Genomic DNA, 18,195 nt, shown 5'->3' with positions numbered 1-18,195 from the left:
TTATGGAAAAAGTGGATTCTATAAAAGCTTGCCATATTGAAGTAAAGCGATCCATAGAGGAGGTGTGGAAAAGATTGATGTTCCGTCTCTCTCAATATAGTAGGATTTTCAGGAACTTCTTTATATCTGTAATAGTAGGATGTGTAGAGGAAGTCCATTTATTTAAAGTGGTTGTAAAGGTAGAGGATTTTTTTATCTTAAAGGGGTTGTAAAGGTAAATGTTTTTTCACCTTAATGCATTCTATGCATTAAGGTGAAAAAACATCTGACACTGCCGGCGCTCCCAGTCGCCCCGTTTTACTTACCTGACCCCTCGAAAATCCCGCGCTCGCCCCCGCCGTCCTCTTCGCCGCTCAGCCTGGCCGCTGATTGGCTGGAGTGGATGGCTTGAAAGCAGCGCAGCCATTGGCTCGCGCTGCTGTCAATCACATCCAATGACGCAGCGCGCCGGGGGCGGGGCCTTGTGATACAGCGAGCGGCTATAGCCGCCGGCTGTATCACGGGAGCACGCCCGCAGGTGCTTCTCACCAATGCGAGGGAGCTCGCATGAACGTGAGAAGCACCTGTGGGAAGAAGCAGAGACAGCCGCCGAGGGACCCCAGAAGAGCAGGTTCGGGGCCACTCTGTGCAAAATGAGTGGCACAGTGGAGGTAAGTATAACATGTTTGTTATTTTAAAAAAATAAAAAATTTGACTTTACAATCCCTTTAATGTATCTATGCATTAAGATAAAAAGTCTTCTGTGTGCAGCAGCCCCCTCAGCTTCCCTAATGCCCCGTACACACGAGCGGACTTTTCGACATCCAAACTCCGACGGACCGAGTCCGTCAGACTATCCGATCGTGTGTGGGCTGCAACGGACTTTAGCTTCGCAAAAGTCTGACGGACTTTAGAAATGAAGCATGCTTCAAATTTTCCCGACGGAACTCCGCCGGACCCAGTTCTGATGTAGAAGTCCGCTCGTCTGTATGCTGTTCCGACAGTCCTAAAACGACGCATGCTCTGAAGCAAGTACGAGACGGAAGTGCTCGGTCTTGTAAAACTCCAGTTCGTATTGGAAGTAGCACATTCGTCATGCTGCAAATTCTGTGCTCGTTTAAATGTATAGCGCATCTTCTTTATAATGCTAGAAGAACGAAGTCTTTATTTATAATGCTAGAAGAACGAAGTTGCTTTGCTGCTCATATTCACTTACAGAGTTCTCACCAAACACATTTCTGTTTTATTTCTCCTCATCTCATGGATGATCTTGTTTTTATTTTAAAGCCCCATCTCAATATATTTTTTTTTTTTTTTTTTTTTTTTTTTTTTGATTACTTTTTTTCCTCCATATTTTTGGTAGAATTCTTTACCATTTTTTTTATTGTGATCTCCATATTTAATTATTCTGTCAAGTAAAAAAAAAAAATTGGTAACTTGACCGAATAATTAAATATGGAGATCACAAGAAAAAAAATGTTCAAGAATTCCCAAAAAAATCTTGATGAAAAAATGACTCCAAAAAAAAAAAAATAAATAAATAAAAAATGGTGTTGACTAATTTTTGGCCTCCATATTTTTGGTAGAATTCTTTACCATTTTTTTTATTGTGATCTCCATATTTAATTATTCTGTCAAGTAAAAAAAAAAAAAAAAAAAATTGGTAACTTGACCGAATAATTAAATATGGAGATCACAAGAAAAAAAATGTTCAAGAATTCCCAAAAAAATCTTGATGAAAAAATTACTCCAAAAAAAATAAAAAAAAAAATAAAAAATGGTGTTGACTAATTTTTTTCAAACATATTTTTGGTAGAATTCTTTACCATTTTTGTTTTATTGTGATCTCCATATTTAATTGTTCCGTCAAGTTAACACCAAAAACTTTTTTTATTTTTTTTTCATTACCACAATAACCTTTTTATTTTTATTCTGGTGACAAGTTACCACAATAACATTTTTATTTTGTTTATAACCTCAAGGAGGTTAGTGTCCCTTGTTAATTTCACATTGTCTTTTATAGAAAGGTATTTGACCAAAAAACACATAGGCAATTATATTTTCAAAAAAAAATATCCATTTATTCTGGTTGAACAAACAAAAAAATGAAGGCAACACTGGAGAAAATTGTGACATTTGTGTAGCGTTTTGGCCCCAGGGCAAACGTGAAACTCTGTGTAAAAGAAAATTCAAATATTACGAAATCCAATATGGTCCCAGAATCCCAGACATCAAGAGCAGCATCAGATGGTATATATGTCCCCAGGCTGTGGTACAACAGGCTGTGTCTTTTTGGTCGGACCAGAGTGAAGCCAGGTCATCACCTTCTTCTCTTCGCTCCACCCTTCACTGCACCCTTCCCTGCAGACTTCCCTGTAGCCTTCCTGGGAGGCTGTGTCTCCGGTGGTGTACTCGTGGCAGGAGGAGGAGGAGGAGGAGGAGGAACAGGAGGAACTTGCTCCACAATATTGCTGTTGGCCGATAATTCTCCACTCAGCCCCTTCTGTAACGCCAAGAAAATGAGCCTTTCACAGTGGAGACGTTGGCCCATCTCTAATTGGTGGAGACGGCTGGCGATGTAGCAGCCATAGGCCTCTTCTGCGTCAGGGGGGCTGTTTAAGACATTAGTAGCCTCTCTAATTAGGCGCAGGGATTCCTCCTGTGCTAGCGTATTTTTTTTTGCCCTTTTTGATGGAAGACGGAGGGGAGGCACTTGTGATGTTGTCATGCTTCTACTAGGCCCGGCCACCTCCTGGCTGACAGAGGGCACGGCCTCCTCCTGCCTGCCACTTTCCCCACCTTCCTCCTGGCTGAGCTCCTCCTGTGTATAAAAAAGGGACATTGTTTTAGTTTTTTGTTCATCAATCCTAAACATTTTTCAGCTCCTGACTTCAAAATTCTGTTAATACATATAAAAGAGTATCATTATGACACCACTATTTCTTGTTTCTGCTGGTGACAAACATTTGTGGCCACTACTGTAAATTGATATGTCCAAATTTTAACTATTTTTTAACATCAATAATAGCGTACAAATTCGAATAACATCTAGTTAACATCATTAATATTATGAATATCACTATTTTTGCTCAAAAAATACCTGGCTCCAGCTGGGTGCATCCGCTTCTTCCAGGATGGAAGGCTCATCAGCCTCTGCTGAGGTGGAGGGAATGCTGCAGGGAAGGGTGGAGGGAAGGGTGGAGGGAAGAGTAGAAAGCGACTCCCTGGGTCTACACCGGTCGTCCAGGAACCGTAGCTTTTCAAAGTACCACAGCCTGGGTACATACACATCACCTGGTGCTGCTCCTGATGTTTTGGATTGTTCGATTTTCCTCTTTTCCTTTCGGTACATGTTTTGCAATATTTGAATTTTCTTCTCCACAAAGTCCACGTCTGCCTCTGGGATCCAAGTCTGCACAAATGTCAAAAATCTCTCCAGTGTTGCCCTCCTTACTGGTTTATTAAAATAATCCTTGTGCTTGGCATGCCACAGATTTGACATCTCCTTATATTTGTCGATAAACAGACTTAAAAATTCCGGATCCCTGAATTTTTGATTCATTTTTCTGAAAGACAATACACAAGCCAAAAAACATAATGTTAGCTCAGACTCTCCTAATCTTAGCCCAAGATAGACTCCAGGATCTGCCACTTATTTGGGCAAATGGTTTAAACTTACCTTCGTTTTGCTTGCTCCCAACTTCTGTTCCTATTTTCGCAAACGAACATACGACATGTGATTTTTGTCGTTATATACAGTGCGTACGCGTAGAACTACGCCTGCGTTGCCCGCCCCTGACGTTCTTTTAGTCAAGTTCATGTTTTCCCGCCCCTTTCTGCGCACTTACCGTACGTACGACGTGTGATTTTGTCGTAAGATCCAGTGCGTACGCGTAGAACTACGCCTGCGTTGCCCGCCCCTGACGTTCTTTTAGTCAAGTTCTTGTTTTCCCGCCCTTTCTGCGCACTTACCGTACGTACGACGTGTGATTTTGTCGTAAGATCCAGTGCGTACGCGTAGAACTACGCCTGCGTTGCCCGCCCCTGACGTTCTTTTAGTCAAGTTCTTGTTTTCCCGCCCTTTCTGCGCACTTACCGTACGTACGACGTGTGATTTTGTCGTAAGATCCAGTGCGTACGCGTAGAACTACGCCTGCGTTGCCCGCCCCTGACGTTCTTTTAGTCAAGTTCTTGTTTTCCCGCCCTTTCTGCGCACTTACCGTACGTACGACGTGTGATTTTGTCGTAAGATCCAGTGCGTACGCGTAGAACTACGCCTGCGTTGCCCGCCCCTGACGTTCTTTTAGTCAAGTTCTTGTTTTCCCGCCCTTTCTGCGCACTTACCGTACGTACGACGTGTGATTTTGTCGTAAGATCCAGTGCTTACGCGTAGAACTACGCCTGCGTTGCCCGCCCCTGACGTTCTTTTAGTCAAGTTCATGTTTTCCCGCCCCTTTCTGCGCACTTACCATACGTACGACGTGTGATTTTGGCGTAAGATCCAGTGCGTACGCGTAGAACTACGCCTGCGTTGCCCGCCCATGACGTTCTTTTACAAGAATATTTCCCGCCCCCTTTTCTCTACGGTGCGCAGTAGGAGAGACATGGCGGAAACACAACAGGTGCTTGATCTTAACGACTCCAGTAGTCACGAATCCCCGGAGCCACAAACGTCCCGATCCGGAAAGAGGAGATTTAAGGCCTCAAATATGGCATTTCAAGAGATGGTGGAGATGGTGGCAATCTTGCGAAGTAAGGATTATGATGGCAAGTATGGACCATACACCCATCCGAACTTGCGCAAGGCCAGAATCATGGCCAAAGTAGTTAAGACCCTGCATAATCGTTTTGGGGTACGACGGTCAAAAGACCAATTGAGGAAACGGTGGTCCGACCTGAAATTGAGGGAGCCGGATCAATACAGAAGGATCAAGAAAGTTCTGAAAAAAAGTAAGTACTTGTCGTGTGTTCCTATTTTATGATTATTGCATACAGATCCATATGCTTTACCTTTGTACAATGTAAAAAATTGCTGCTTTCATGTTGTATACAGTAAAAGAATCGTATCGTTTTAACAAACCCTCGTAAATTGTTCGTGGCAAACCTCGTTTATGATACAGGGTTTGAACAGCATTTTTTGGCTGTGTAATTTTTAGGACACAACAAATGATTAGGACATTGTGGTTTAGATGTGTTTCAAAATACAATGACTAGAAAAGAACATTCAGTGTAATTGAAGGAGAGGACACTTGGCAGCTGGGTAAAAACACATCTGCACTCATGAGCAAAGGTGTGGGACACCAGAGAACATTTATTAGGGTAAACCACACGCCACACGGGGTTCCCTGGTATACTTGGGTGGGGGGGGGGGGGGGTTGGGCATGTGTGAACCTTGGCACAAAAAGCAAATTATTTGATTTTTGGGCAAAGTGAATTGATTTATCATGTCTTCACATTTTGCATCTCTTCATAAACCGACAATTGTACAACACTTCTAATCAAGGTTTCATCTTCCTAGTTCTGGCCTTAAATATCTGTGTGCTAAAGTATACCTTTTTGTTTGTTAATTTCTCATAGGGCAGAAAAGCCTCACAAAGCAGGATCCCAGGGACCGCCACCCTTGCCAGCAGGAATGTAAGGTTAGCCCCATCCCCCCGTGGATGTGCATGTGGAGGAAGGAGAGGTGGAAGAAGGAGAGGAGATGGGCACCCCACCAGGTGAGTGTCTGACACCACAGCTTCAGGTAATCGATGTATACCTGCATATTTCCAAACACATGTTTTTACATCTATTTTAGGTGATGTTGTGGTTGTGGAAAGCGACACATTTCCAAGCACCAGTGCCCCCCCCGAGGATGTCGAGGAAGGAGAGGTTGAGGAAGGAGAGGTGGAGGAAGTAGGGGAGATGGGCACCCCACCAGGTGAGTGTCTGACACCCCAGCTTGTTGAAATCCATGTATGACTGCATAATTTTTGACCAAATGTTTCCCATCTATTGTAGGTGATGTTCTGTTTGTGGAAAGGGCCCCATTTTCCAGTGACAGCGCACAAAGGCTGATTGGCCAGATAATGGGCTGGAATGGGGAACTAGATGACATGCGAACTAGCCTGGATCTCATGAAGACTCAGATTGACAATATGCAGCTGGAAATGAAGAACATGATCGATATTTTGGGGAGAATATAATCCGTTTCTCCATAATATCGATCATGTTCTTCATTTCCCTTGTTTTAGTTCAAAGATTGTTACTTCACCAATTTTTATGATTGTGGCTGATTGTTGTTATACATTTTTCATATTTTTTATAGAAAAAAAAAAAACACAAAAAAAAAAAAAAAAATGTTTTTAAAAATTTAAAAAAAAAGGAAACAAAAAAATGTTTGGCAAAGAAAGTTAAATAAACCCAAAAAAAAATTTACATCACTAAATATTCAATGGCACATGTGAATGTGGCCAAATTAAAATTTTGAATAATCAAGAATGTGTGGCGTATTCTTTCAATGCTTAATACCAGTTTGGGAAAAGGGATTTTGTGTATCCAGTGACAATGGGCCTTATTGAATTTAATGAAAATACACTTGGCACTACAAGTGCACTAGGATAACATAGGAGACAGCACAAACCAAAAGCAAGCAAGAAAACACATTTCAGATTTGAGGTTCTTTTATTATTTTCCTCTTTTTAAAAATTAAAGATTGGGTGGCATTGCAATGGCCCCCCTACCGTTAAAATAAGTCACATATCTTTCGCGAACTTCACGTGCACTTTGGGGGGCCAAGCCAGTACGGCCAGTATCCAGGCCTGTCATGGATTCTGGACCAACTCCAGCCTCCGGCATTATTCCGGATAAATAAGTATTTGAGTATTTGTGTAAAAAATTGTGCAAAATGCAGCACGTAAGTATGACATAGTTCAGTTTGTATTCCGCTAGGTTTAGAGCAGTCAGAAATACACGGAACCGGCTGGCCATTATTCCAAATGCATTTTCCACAACTCTTCTCGCTCTGGCCAGCCGGTAGTTGAAAACCCTCCTCTCCGGGGTGAGGGCTCTTTGGGGGAATGGCCTCATGATGTGGTCGTCAAGAGCAAAAGCCTCATCAGCAATGAATACGAAGGGTAGTTCCTCCACATTCTCTGAATCAGGTGGCAAGCCCAGGCCACCTGTCTGTAGACGGCGGTAGAACTCCGTCTGGGCGAAGACTCCTCCATCCGACATCCGGCCATTCTTCCCCACGTCCACATATAGAAATTCATACTGTGCCGACACCACCGCCATTAACACAATACTGTGAAACCCCTTGTAATTAAAAAAGTATGACCCCGAATGGGGTGGTGGCACAATGTGGACGTGCTTCCCATCTATCGCACCACCGCAGTTAGGAAAGTCCCAACGGGTGGCAAAATGGGATGCCACAGTCTGCCATTCCTGTGGCGATGAAGGAAACTGGGGAGGCAAAAAGCAGAAAAAAAACAAAATAAGTACTTTTGCACATTAAACATTGTACATTACAACACAAACTTTATTTCACGCTTCTGCCTAGTCACATGACACCGATCGTCTGCTCCCTGTCATTGGGAGCAGTGATCAGGGTCATGTCACTGCTAGCCCATCCCCCAGACAGTTAAGAAAAACACTCACCCAGAACACACTTTAAACCATTCCTTGGCCCCCTTGTGCTTAATAAAACACCTTCACTGCATGTGACATTTTTACAGTAATCAAGACAATTTTTGACAGCATTGATCACTGTATTAATGACAATGGTCACAAAAATGTATGGAAATTGGCCAATGTGTCCGCCATAATGTGGCAGTCACCAGAAAAACAAAAAAAAAAAAAAACGGTTAGCAACGCCATTACTATTTTCAAAAATGGCAAGATTTTACAAATGCCAGCAAAATAGACCATATTTACGAAACGATTGAACTTTTAACCAAAACAATCAAGAAACGCTTAAATTGTGATTCATTTTAACACATTTTTGTTTACTAAAAGACTACGTATCAGCATCAAATGATGTCCAAAAAAATCATGGTGATATATTTTTGTGCCTATCTTTCTTTAGAGCGAAAAGAGAGAAAAAAATGCATATTTAGAAAAATGCATTTTGGGTTTGTTGGTGGTTAATCACCAAAACTAAAAAAGCAGAGGTGATCAAAGACAACCAAATACAAAATCTCTTTGTGCTAATAAAATGAAGATAATTTACTAGGAGGAGCCATGTTACAAGGACGCACAATTGTCAATTCAAACAACGCACTGCCAAATCACCCAAAAAAGTGATGAAGGTCAGGAAGGGGGGAAAATCATTCCAGGGTTGAAGTGTGTTAAAAATACAATATATAATTCAACATTAATTTAAGGACACACAGACTCGTTGGAATTATATTAAGTGTGTGTGGGGGGGGGGGGGGATCCAGTTAAAGGACACACAGACCATTTGGGATACTATTAAGGGGGGGGGGGGATTCAGTTAAGGGGACACAGACCATTTGGAATAATCTTTAAAATGTTTGGTTTTAGGATAAAGCAATAGAATGGAGCTGACAAAAGACATTTTAAGTGACTAGACTAGGTGGATATGGGCCTACCATAGCATGTTGGTGAGGTTTAATGAAGGCAAATATGCATGAAAAACAAAAAAGGAGCATTAAAAGATTGCAGCATGCATGAGGACAAAGGGGACATTCACAGCATATTGCAATCATGGTAATTAGAGATTGAGGAAAGAAATACAAGGCATTAGCAAACATTAAAGACAATAAAATGTGATGTTAAATGCTAAATCTTACCTTAATATAGTCCTCCTGCAGGACCTGTATAATGGCAGAACAGGTCTCTGGGATAATGATCCCCAGAGCCTGGGGGGAGATGCCTGTTGAGAACTTCAGGTCCTGAAGGCTTCTCCCTGTCGCCAAGTAGCGCAACGTGGCGACGAGCCTCTGCTCCGGAGTGATGGCTTGCCGCATGCAGGTATCCTGCCTGCTGATATAAGGGGTCAGCAAAGCCAGCAGACGGTGAAAAACGGGGTCCGTCATCCGGAGATAATTCCTGAAATCATCAGGATTATTCTCCCGGATCTCACGAAGCAAAGGCATGTGCGAGAACTGGTCACGCTGGAGCAACCAATTCTTCGTCCATGAACTCCTCAACACCCCGTCCACGGACTGTTCTTGGGTTGCAGAATGAACTACAACACCAAGCGCAAGCAAAGCACGAACTCGACGACGAGTACGTACACGCAACATGGCTTCAAAACGGTCGGATTGTCAGAGCGAACTTAACAGACTTCACTGAAGAACAGCAAGGCCTGTGAAGAGCGAGCTGAAAGTCAGCGAGCGCAGTTAGATCGCACTGCAAAATACAGACACGAACTGACTACACGCACTAAAAAACAGATACAAACCTCACAAGCACAAACTGAAAAGCAGTGAAAAACCTTCTGAAAAATACGAGTCTGAAAACCGCGAATCGTCTCTCACCAAACTTCTACTAACACGAGATAAACACGAAATTAGCAGAAGGAGCCCAAAGGGTGGCGCACTTGGTATTGAACTTCCGTTTTATAGTCTCGTCGGACCTGGTGTACGTCACCGCGGACCAGACGGGCGGACTTTAGTGGGATCGTGTGTAGGCAAGTCCGTTGCGTCGGAACTCCGGCGGAACTCCGGCGGAACTCCGGCGGAAACTCCTTCGGATTTAAGTCCGCTCGTGTGTACGGGGCATAATACTTACCTGAGCCCCATCTCAATCCAGAGATGTTGCACGTTAGATTCGGCTATCCGGGACTCTCCCTTCTTATTGGCTGAGACAGCAGCGAAGTGCCATTGGCTCCTGCTGCTTTTGATCAAAGTCCATGAGCCAATGAGGAGAGAGAGGGGGCAGGTACAGGCCACTTTGTGTGCTCAAAATTGGGCAGAGCGCAAGAGGCCTTATTATTGTGGCTAGACTTATTTTGAACCCTCCCTCTCCCCCAAAAATGCTAAGTCAATTGATCCAAATAATCTATCTGATGACTTTTAAAAACCCATACATACTATCCCTCTTCCGTGGTCAAATTACATTAGAAATTATCCAAACCATGTAGTGCAAGTGCCCTCCTGATTACCTACAAATTAAAATTTCTTAGTTTTCTCTCCTATTATATTGATTGGTTAAATCCTAATGTAAAAATGTTTTGTAATTTGGACAGTGTGTATCCAGCTTTAGATTATGACACTTCTTACCTGTCCACTGGGCTGGCAATAGTGTGAGTAAGGAGGGGATGGCCAAAGTATAACTGATTATTTCTGCAAACAGCTCTTATGGAAGTGGAGAGGGTTACCTGTTCAAAATATTTACCCATCACCTCCCCCCCAAAAGTTGTCTAATGGGCCACCAGAGGGGGGGGGGATCATATAGGTTGACCTTCCACTTTTATCTTTAAATACTCTTTTAACCACTTTCAGACCGGACCATTTTGCTGGTAAATGACCAGAGGTCTTTTTACAATTTGGCACTGCGCTGCTTTAACTGGTAATTGCGCGGTCATGCAATGTTGTACCCAAACAAAATTTGCGTCCTTTTCTTCCCACAAATAGAGCTTTCTTTTGATGGTATTTGATTGCCTCTGCGATTTTAATTTTTTGCGATATAAACGTAAAAAGACCGAAAATTTTGAAAAAAAATGATATTTTCTACTTTTTGTTATTAGAAAAATCCAATAAACTCAATTTTAGTAATACATTTAGGCCAAAATGTATTCAGCCACATGTCTTTGGTAAAAAAAAAGTCAATAATTGTATATTTATTGGTTTGCGCAAAAGTTGTCACATCTACAAACTAAGGTACGTTTTCTGGAATTTACGCAGCTTTTAGTTTACGACTGCCTATCTCATTTCTTGAGGTGCTAAAATGGCAGGGCAGTACAAACCCCCCCCAAATGACCCCATTTTGGAAAGTAGACACCCTAAGGAAATTGATAAGTGGCATGTTGAGCCCATTGAATATTTTATTTTTTTGCCTCAAGCGATTGAATAATGACATTTTTTTTTTTTTTTTTACACAAAGTTGTCACTAAATGATATATTGCTCACACATGCTATGGGCATATGTGAAATGACACCCCAAAATAAATTCTGCTGCTTCTCCTGAGTACGGGGATACCACATATGTGGGACTTTTTGGGAGCCTAGCCGCGTACGGGGCCCCGAAAACCAAGCACCGCCTTCAGGCTTTCTAAGGGCGTAAATTTTTGATTTCACTTCTCACTACCTATTACAGTTTTGAAGGCCATAAAATGCCAAGATGGCACAAAACCCCCACAAATGACCCCATTTTAGAAAGTAGACACCCCAAGCTATTTGCTGAGAGGCATTTTGAGTCCATGGAATATTTTATATTTTGCCACAAGTTGCGGGAAAATTAGAAACTTTAATTTTTTTTTATTTTTTTTTCACAAAGTTGTCACTAAATGATATATTGCTCACACATGCCATGGGCATATGTGAAATGACACCCCAAAATAAATTCTGCTGCTTCTCCTGAGTACGGGGATACCACATATGTGGGACTTTTTGGGAGCCTAGCCGCGTACGGGGCCCCGAAAACCAAGAACCGCCTTCAGGTTTTCTAAGGGCGTAAATATTTGACTTCACTCCTCACTACCTATTACAGTTTTGAAGGCCATAAAATGCCAAGATGGCACAAAACCCCCACAAATGACCCCATTTTAGAAAGTAGACACCCCAAGCTATTTGCTGAGAGGCATGTTGAGTCCATGGAATATTTTATATTTTGCCACAAGTTGCGGGAAAATTACAAACTTTTTTTTTTTTTTCACAAAGTTGTCACTAAATGATATATTGCTCACGCATGCCATGGGCATATGTGAAATGACACCCCAAAATAAATTCTGCTGCTTCTCCTGAGTACGGAGATACCACATATGTGGGACTTTTTGGGAGCCTAGCCGCGTACGGGGCCCCGAAAACCAAGCACCGCCTTCAGGCTTTCTAAGGGCGTTACAGTTTTGAAGGCCATAAAATGCCAAGATGGCACAAACCCCCCCCCCCCCCCCCCCCAAATGACCCCATTTTGGAAAGTAGACACCCCTAAATTTAGGGGTACACCAGTGAGACTAGGTAATAAATGGCGGGTGCCCTGAAACTATAAAAAAATAACTAACCAACCAGCGTCACCTGTAACAGTTATATGGTGATCACTGGTGAAAGGGTTAACTAGGGGGCAATCAGGGGGCTTTATGCGGTAGTATATGGGGGTCCCTGGCGCTATAAAAAGCTGCGGCGAACCTAAATACCTACCTGCCTAACTAGCGTCACCTGTGACACTAATACAGCGATCAGAAAAACGATCGCTTATTAGGCTGGGTTCACACTGGAGCGATGCGGGAACGCCACGAATCCGCGGCGGGTTCCCGCATCGCATGCCTCCCGGCGGCAGTTCACACTGCCCTATGCGAACTGCTGGGAGTGTCAGTGAAATGTTAATGACACCCCCAGATCAGTTCGCATATCGCAGTGCGATCTGCAAACTCGGATCGCATGGTGTGAACACCCATGCGATCCGATTCTGCTGCGGGCCAAAAAAAGGGTCCCGTGCGAATTTGCGGCGGGTGCGGCGGGTGCGACATGAATTCAGCCATACTATCTGTATGGCTGAACTCGAATCGCACAGAGATCGGATGTGATTTGCACTGCAGTGCGGTGCGAATCACATCCGTTCTCATAAACCGCTGCAATGTGAACCCAGCCTTAGTGACACTGGCGACGGGGGGTGATCACGGGGTTAAACCTTTATTGGGGGGGTTAGGGGGGTACCTTAGAACTAAAGGGGGCTAACCCTAACTGCCCTAACAGTTATTACAGTCACAAATGACACCCGCCGGGTGATCAGGGGGTTAAATCTTTATTAGGTAATAAATGGCGGGTGCCCTGAAACTATAAAAAATAACTAACCAACCAGCGTCACCTGTAACAGTTATATGGTGATCACTGGTGAAAGGGTTAACTAGGGGGCAATCAGGGGGCTTTATGCGGTAGTATATGGGGGTCCCTGGCGCTATAAAAAGCTGCGGCGAACCTAAATACCTACCTGCCTAACTAGCGTCACCTGTGACACTAATACAGCGATCAGAAAAACGATCGCTTATTAGGCTGGGTTCACACTGGAGCGATGCGGGAACGCCACAAATCCGCGGCGGGTTCCCGCATCGCATGCCTCCCGGCGGCAGTTCACACTGCCCTATGCGAACTGCTGGGAGTGTCAGTGAAATGTTAATGACACCCCCAGATCAGTTCGCATATCGCAGTGCGATCTGCAAACTTGGATCGCATGGTGTGAACACCCATGCGATCCGATTCTGCTGCGGGCCAAAAAAAGGGTCCCGTGCGAATTTGCGGCGGGTGCGATGCGAATTCAGCCATACTATCTGTATGGTGGAACTCGAATCGCACAGAGATCGGATGTGATTTGCACTGCAGTGCGGTGCGAATCACATTCGTTCTCATAAACCGCTGCAATGTGAACCCAGCCTTAGTGACACTGGTGACGGGGGGTGATCACGGGGTTAAACCTTTATTGGGGGGGTTAGGGGGGTACATTAGAACTAAAGGGGGCTAACCCTAACTGCCCTAACAGTTATTACAGTCACAAATGACACCAATGCAAAAAAAAAAAAAAATGACATTGGTGTCACTGTGACTGGGGGGCAGGGGTAATTGGGGGGGTGATCGGGGGGGGTGTGAGTGTGCCTGGCATGTTCTACTGTGTAGTGTCGTGTTGGTGCAACTCACCGATCCTCTCTCCTCGGTGTCGGAACGAAAAATACCGACACGGAGGAGAGATTACATCACTTCCTCTCCTGTGTTTACATTACAGGAGAGGAAGTGATGTCACGGAGCATTTTCATTCGTCGGGAGCGATCGCGAGGGGGTGGCCATGAATGAATGGCCGTCCCCTCTTCCGGGATCGCTCCCGAACGAATACCGACCGCCGCAGGCACCGGGCCCCCGACCCGCGGGCAGGCAAGGACGTACATGTAAGCCCTTATGCCTGCCCGTGCCATTCTGTCGACGTACATCGTCGTGCGGCGGTCGGGAAGTGGTTAAGTGTATCCTTATGTTGGCTAAGCATGTTTGTGTCAAATCTGATTGCAATGTTATGTGCAGAAGTAGTAATGTATATTTTCTTTTTTTCATCCACAGTTTCCTTCCAACCCAGAGCAATGGCAAGACTCTGCCATGGGATTTTCCCAACTGTAGTGGTGCTATTGATGGAAAGCATGTCTGGATTGTACCACCAGCCAACTCTGGCTCATATTACTTTAATTGTAAGGCTTTTGCAGCATAGTGATGCTAGCTGGTGTGTTGGCCAACTATGAGTTTATGTATTTGGACGTTGGGAAGAATGCCTGCAACTCTGACAGAGGAGTGATCATGCAGACAGAATTCCACAGACAGCTCCAGAATGGCCCCTTAAACTTGCCACCTGCTGATGAGAATGTAGAGGGCCTCAATTTTGTCTTTGTGGCAGATAATACATTTACTCTGGGGGAACAACTAATGAAGTCATTTCCTATGAGGAACCTCACTCCCAAGCAGAGAATCGTTAATAATACAGACTCTCTCATCCCAGATGGGTGTTTGAAAATGCCTTTGGCATCGTATCAAATCATTCCCTGCTGTTTTTGACTCCCATGAACCTGGTACTCTACAAAATCATGTGGTACTGCAGCTGCATCCTATCGAATTTTTAAGGAGAAATGCTACGAGCTAACTAGCCTCCCTGCCAAGTGACATGGACCCTGCAGTGCCAGGCCCAGCTGGGGAGGCTGCATCTCATCTGTCTGTGGGCATTATTGAATGCTATCAAAAATGCCCATGCTGACTTGCCCTCCCAAATTGCACATGAATTATGGGAGAAATACATGGACTATTTTGTGGTTAGAGGGGCAATGTCTTGGCAACAATTTCTAGCTGACTCTGTGTAATCTTTTTTTTTGAGCTCATAAACTCATAATTCAGTTGAACTACTGTTTTCTGTCCTTCTTATATGTCTAATATGTTCCCAAATGGGATTTATTTTGGACACTTGCTCCAATAGTGAAAATGTACCTTAAGTTCTACATGAGGGGACAATATCTTGTTCAGCTATTATGGCGTGCTGGGGGTCTGCTACAAACACACACACACAATGTTTTTGTTCTTAATGGTTCTAATGCATTCAGGACAAAAACATTATGCCTTTACAATTCCATTAATTTTGCGGCCTCAATTTTGCAGGAGTTGACAACATGTAAGAGCACATTGTAACTGTAACTACAACAACATTACAAATTCACTGGTCTTGAGCAATAAAATAATAAGCCACACATTGTTTAGTATGTCATTTTACTCAAAGCACATTCACATGTGCTTTTTAAAGTGCTTTTTAAGGTGCTTAAACAATATATGTTTTGCAGGATTTCTCCTTTTTTGTTGGTAAACAGGCATGTTCACAACCATTAGATACACATCCAAAACTCAGTAACTCACAAAGTTATAGTTTGGTAAAGTGAAGGGTAACCAAGACATTAGTATCCCAACACTGTGTAGATGCTGCTTTCCTCAAATGGGGTGATCTCATCCCCTAAAAAACAAAATTTGCAGCCACATACACATAGTGGTTTACCAATGTAATGCCCCCATGATCCCATTCCTAAAATGTGTGTAGTTACAAACATTAATTTTTTGAAACCCCCAAAACACACAATGTAAACATGTGCTCTCTCCCATCATGGGGTATGAATGAACATATTTTGGGGTGAAATCCCTTCATCAGAGCTTCTTTAGTTCTGAGGAAGGGGGTTGCACCCCCGAAAGGCCTCCATTGATGCCCCGTGATGGTAGATAGCATGTGTATACACTGGGGCTGATTTACAAAAGCCGTGCACCTTCAGTAGAGGTGCATGGCGAGGTGCAAAGCACATTTTCATATTTACAAAACAGTGCGCAAAGCCCCCATTTACTATAGCGGTCTCGGTGTACGGGAGAATGCAATCTGTGTGCCGGATGAGTGAGGGGGGGTCAACAGGTGAGTGTGCGGGCATGCAGGGCAGACATAGAGTGAGGCGGTGGGCCGGTCCGCAGGTGAGCGGAAAGAAGGGCCAGTCAGTGAGCCAGCGGGCGGAGAGCAGAGAGATAACATCATCTCTCACCGCCCGCCCTGCATCACTGCAGTTCCACCCTCAATGTACAGCCACGGGCAGCAGAGAGATTACATCATCTCTCTGCTGCCTGCCTTCACTCTGACAATCTGCACCTTATCAGGCCAATGACAGTAAGAAATGTGTGGCAGGTGATGTGACAATCAGCAACATGTGGCAGGTGACGTGGCAAGTGTAATCCGCAATGTGTGGCAGGTGATGTGGCAAGTGTAATCTGCAATGTGTGGCAGGTGACGTGGCAAGTGACAATCAGCAACATGTGGCAGGTAACGCGGCAAGTGTAATCTGCAATGTGTGGCAGGTGACGTGGCAAGTGTAATCCGCAATGTGTGGCAGGTGACGTGGCAAGTGAAATCAGCAACATGTGGCAGGTGACGTGGCAAGTGTAATCCGCAATGTGTGGCAGGTGATGTGGCAAGTGTAATCCGCAATGTGTGGCAGGTGAGGTGGCAAGTGACAATCAGCAACATGTGGCAGGTGACGTGGCAAGTGTAATCCGCAATGTGTGGCAGGTGATGTGGCAAGTGTAATCTGCAATGTGTGGCAGGTGACGTGGCAAGTGACAATCAGCAACATGTGGCAGGTAGCGCGGCAAGTGTAATCCGCAATGTGTGGCAGGTGACGTGGCAAGTGTAATCCGCAATGTGTGGCAGGTGACGTGGCAAGTGACAATCAGCAACATGTGGCAGGTGACGTGGCAAGTGTAATCCGCAATGTGTGGCAGGTGATGTGGCAAGTGTAATCCGCAATGTGTGGCAGGTGAGGTGGCAAGTGACAATCAGCAACATGTGGCAGGTGACGTGGTAAGTGTAATCTGCAATGTGTGGCAGGTGATGTCGCAAGTGTAATCTGCAATGTGTGGCAGGTGAGGTGGCAAGTGACAATCAGCAACATGTGGCAGGTGACGTGGTAAATGTAATCTGCAATGTGTGGCAGGTGACGTGGCACGTGACAATATATATATATATTAGAAATAATGCGCTTCAATCATCCTAACACCATAACAACCATGATGCAGTGATGATGAAAGCACCAACACCAGCCATTGCCCCGATAAATTGCACCCAATTTTTTTTTTTTTTAGGGCATGGGGCACATCAGGCCACATAGCACATCAGGGCACGGGGGGACATGGCACATCGGAGCACATTATGGCACATCAGGGCACATTATGGGGCACATAGCACATGAGGGCACGGGGCACATAAGGGCACGGGGCACATCGGGGCACATCAAGGCACATTATGGCACATCATGGTGCACAATCGGGCACATAGCACATCAGAGCATGGGGCACATCAGGGCTCGGGGCACATCAAGGCACATTATGGCACATCATGGAGCACATTCGAGCACATAGCACATCAGGGCAAATTATGGGGCACATAGCCCATCAGGGCATGAGGCACATGGCACATTAGAGCATGGGGCACATGGCACATTGGGGCAGATTATGGCACACCGGGGCACATTATGGCACATCAGGGCACATTATGGGGCACATCAGGGCACATTATGTGGCACATAGCACATAAGGGCACGAGGCACATAAGGGCATGGGGCACATCAGGCCACATGGCACATTAGGGCACATGGCACATCAGGGCACATTGGGGCACATTATGGGCACATAGCACATCAGGGCATATTATTGTGCACATTGGGGCACATAGTACATCAGGGCACGGGGCACATAGCACATCAGGGCATGGGGCACTTCAGGGCACATAGCACATCAGGGCATATTATGGGGCACATAGCACATCAGGGCACGGGGCACATAGCACATCAGGGCATGGGGCACATTAGGATGCATGACACCTCCAGGCTCGGGGCACATGGCACATCGGGGTACATTATGGCACATCAGGGCACATTATGGGGCACATAGCACATCAGGGCACGGGGCACATAAGGGCATGGGGCACATCGGGGCACATCAAGGCGCATTATGGCACATCATGGTGCACATTCGGGCACATAGCACATCAGGGCACATTATGAGGCACATG

At 44.8% G+C, this 18,195-nt stretch overlaps 1 protein-coding gene across 1 annotated transcript; it reads right to left on the bottom strand.

Annotated features, from left to right (window-relative positions):
* Positions 1 to 2,072: 2,072 nt before the first annotated feature.
* On the bottom strand, positions 2,073 to 3,620 carry LOC143984398 (uncharacterized). Its single transcript, XM_077484602.1, has 2 exons — positions 3,080 to 3,620; positions 2,073 to 2,800 (listed from the first exon to the last, which is right to left on the bottom strand). Exons 1-2 carry the CDS (start codon positions 3,539 to 3,541, stop codon positions 2,300 to 2,302), a joined length of 963 nt encoding a protein of 320 aa, XP_077340728.1. The 5' UTR covers positions 3,542 to 3,620; the 3' UTR covers positions 2,073 to 2,299.
* Positions 3,621 to 18,195: the final 14,575 nt, after the last annotated feature.

Source organism: Lithobates pipiens, unplaced genomic scaffold (assembly GCF_037356315.1).
Source record: "Lithobates pipiens isolate NorthernLeopardFrog02 unplaced genomic scaffold, aLitPip1_a1.2 Scaffold_16, whole genome shotgun sequence".
Classification (NCBI taxonomy): domain Eukaryota; kingdom Metazoa; phylum Chordata; class Amphibia; order Anura; family Ranidae; genus Lithobates; species Lithobates pipiens.
Note: the sequence above shows the minus strand (reverse complement) of the source record. Positions and strands in the feature narration are given on the sequence as shown.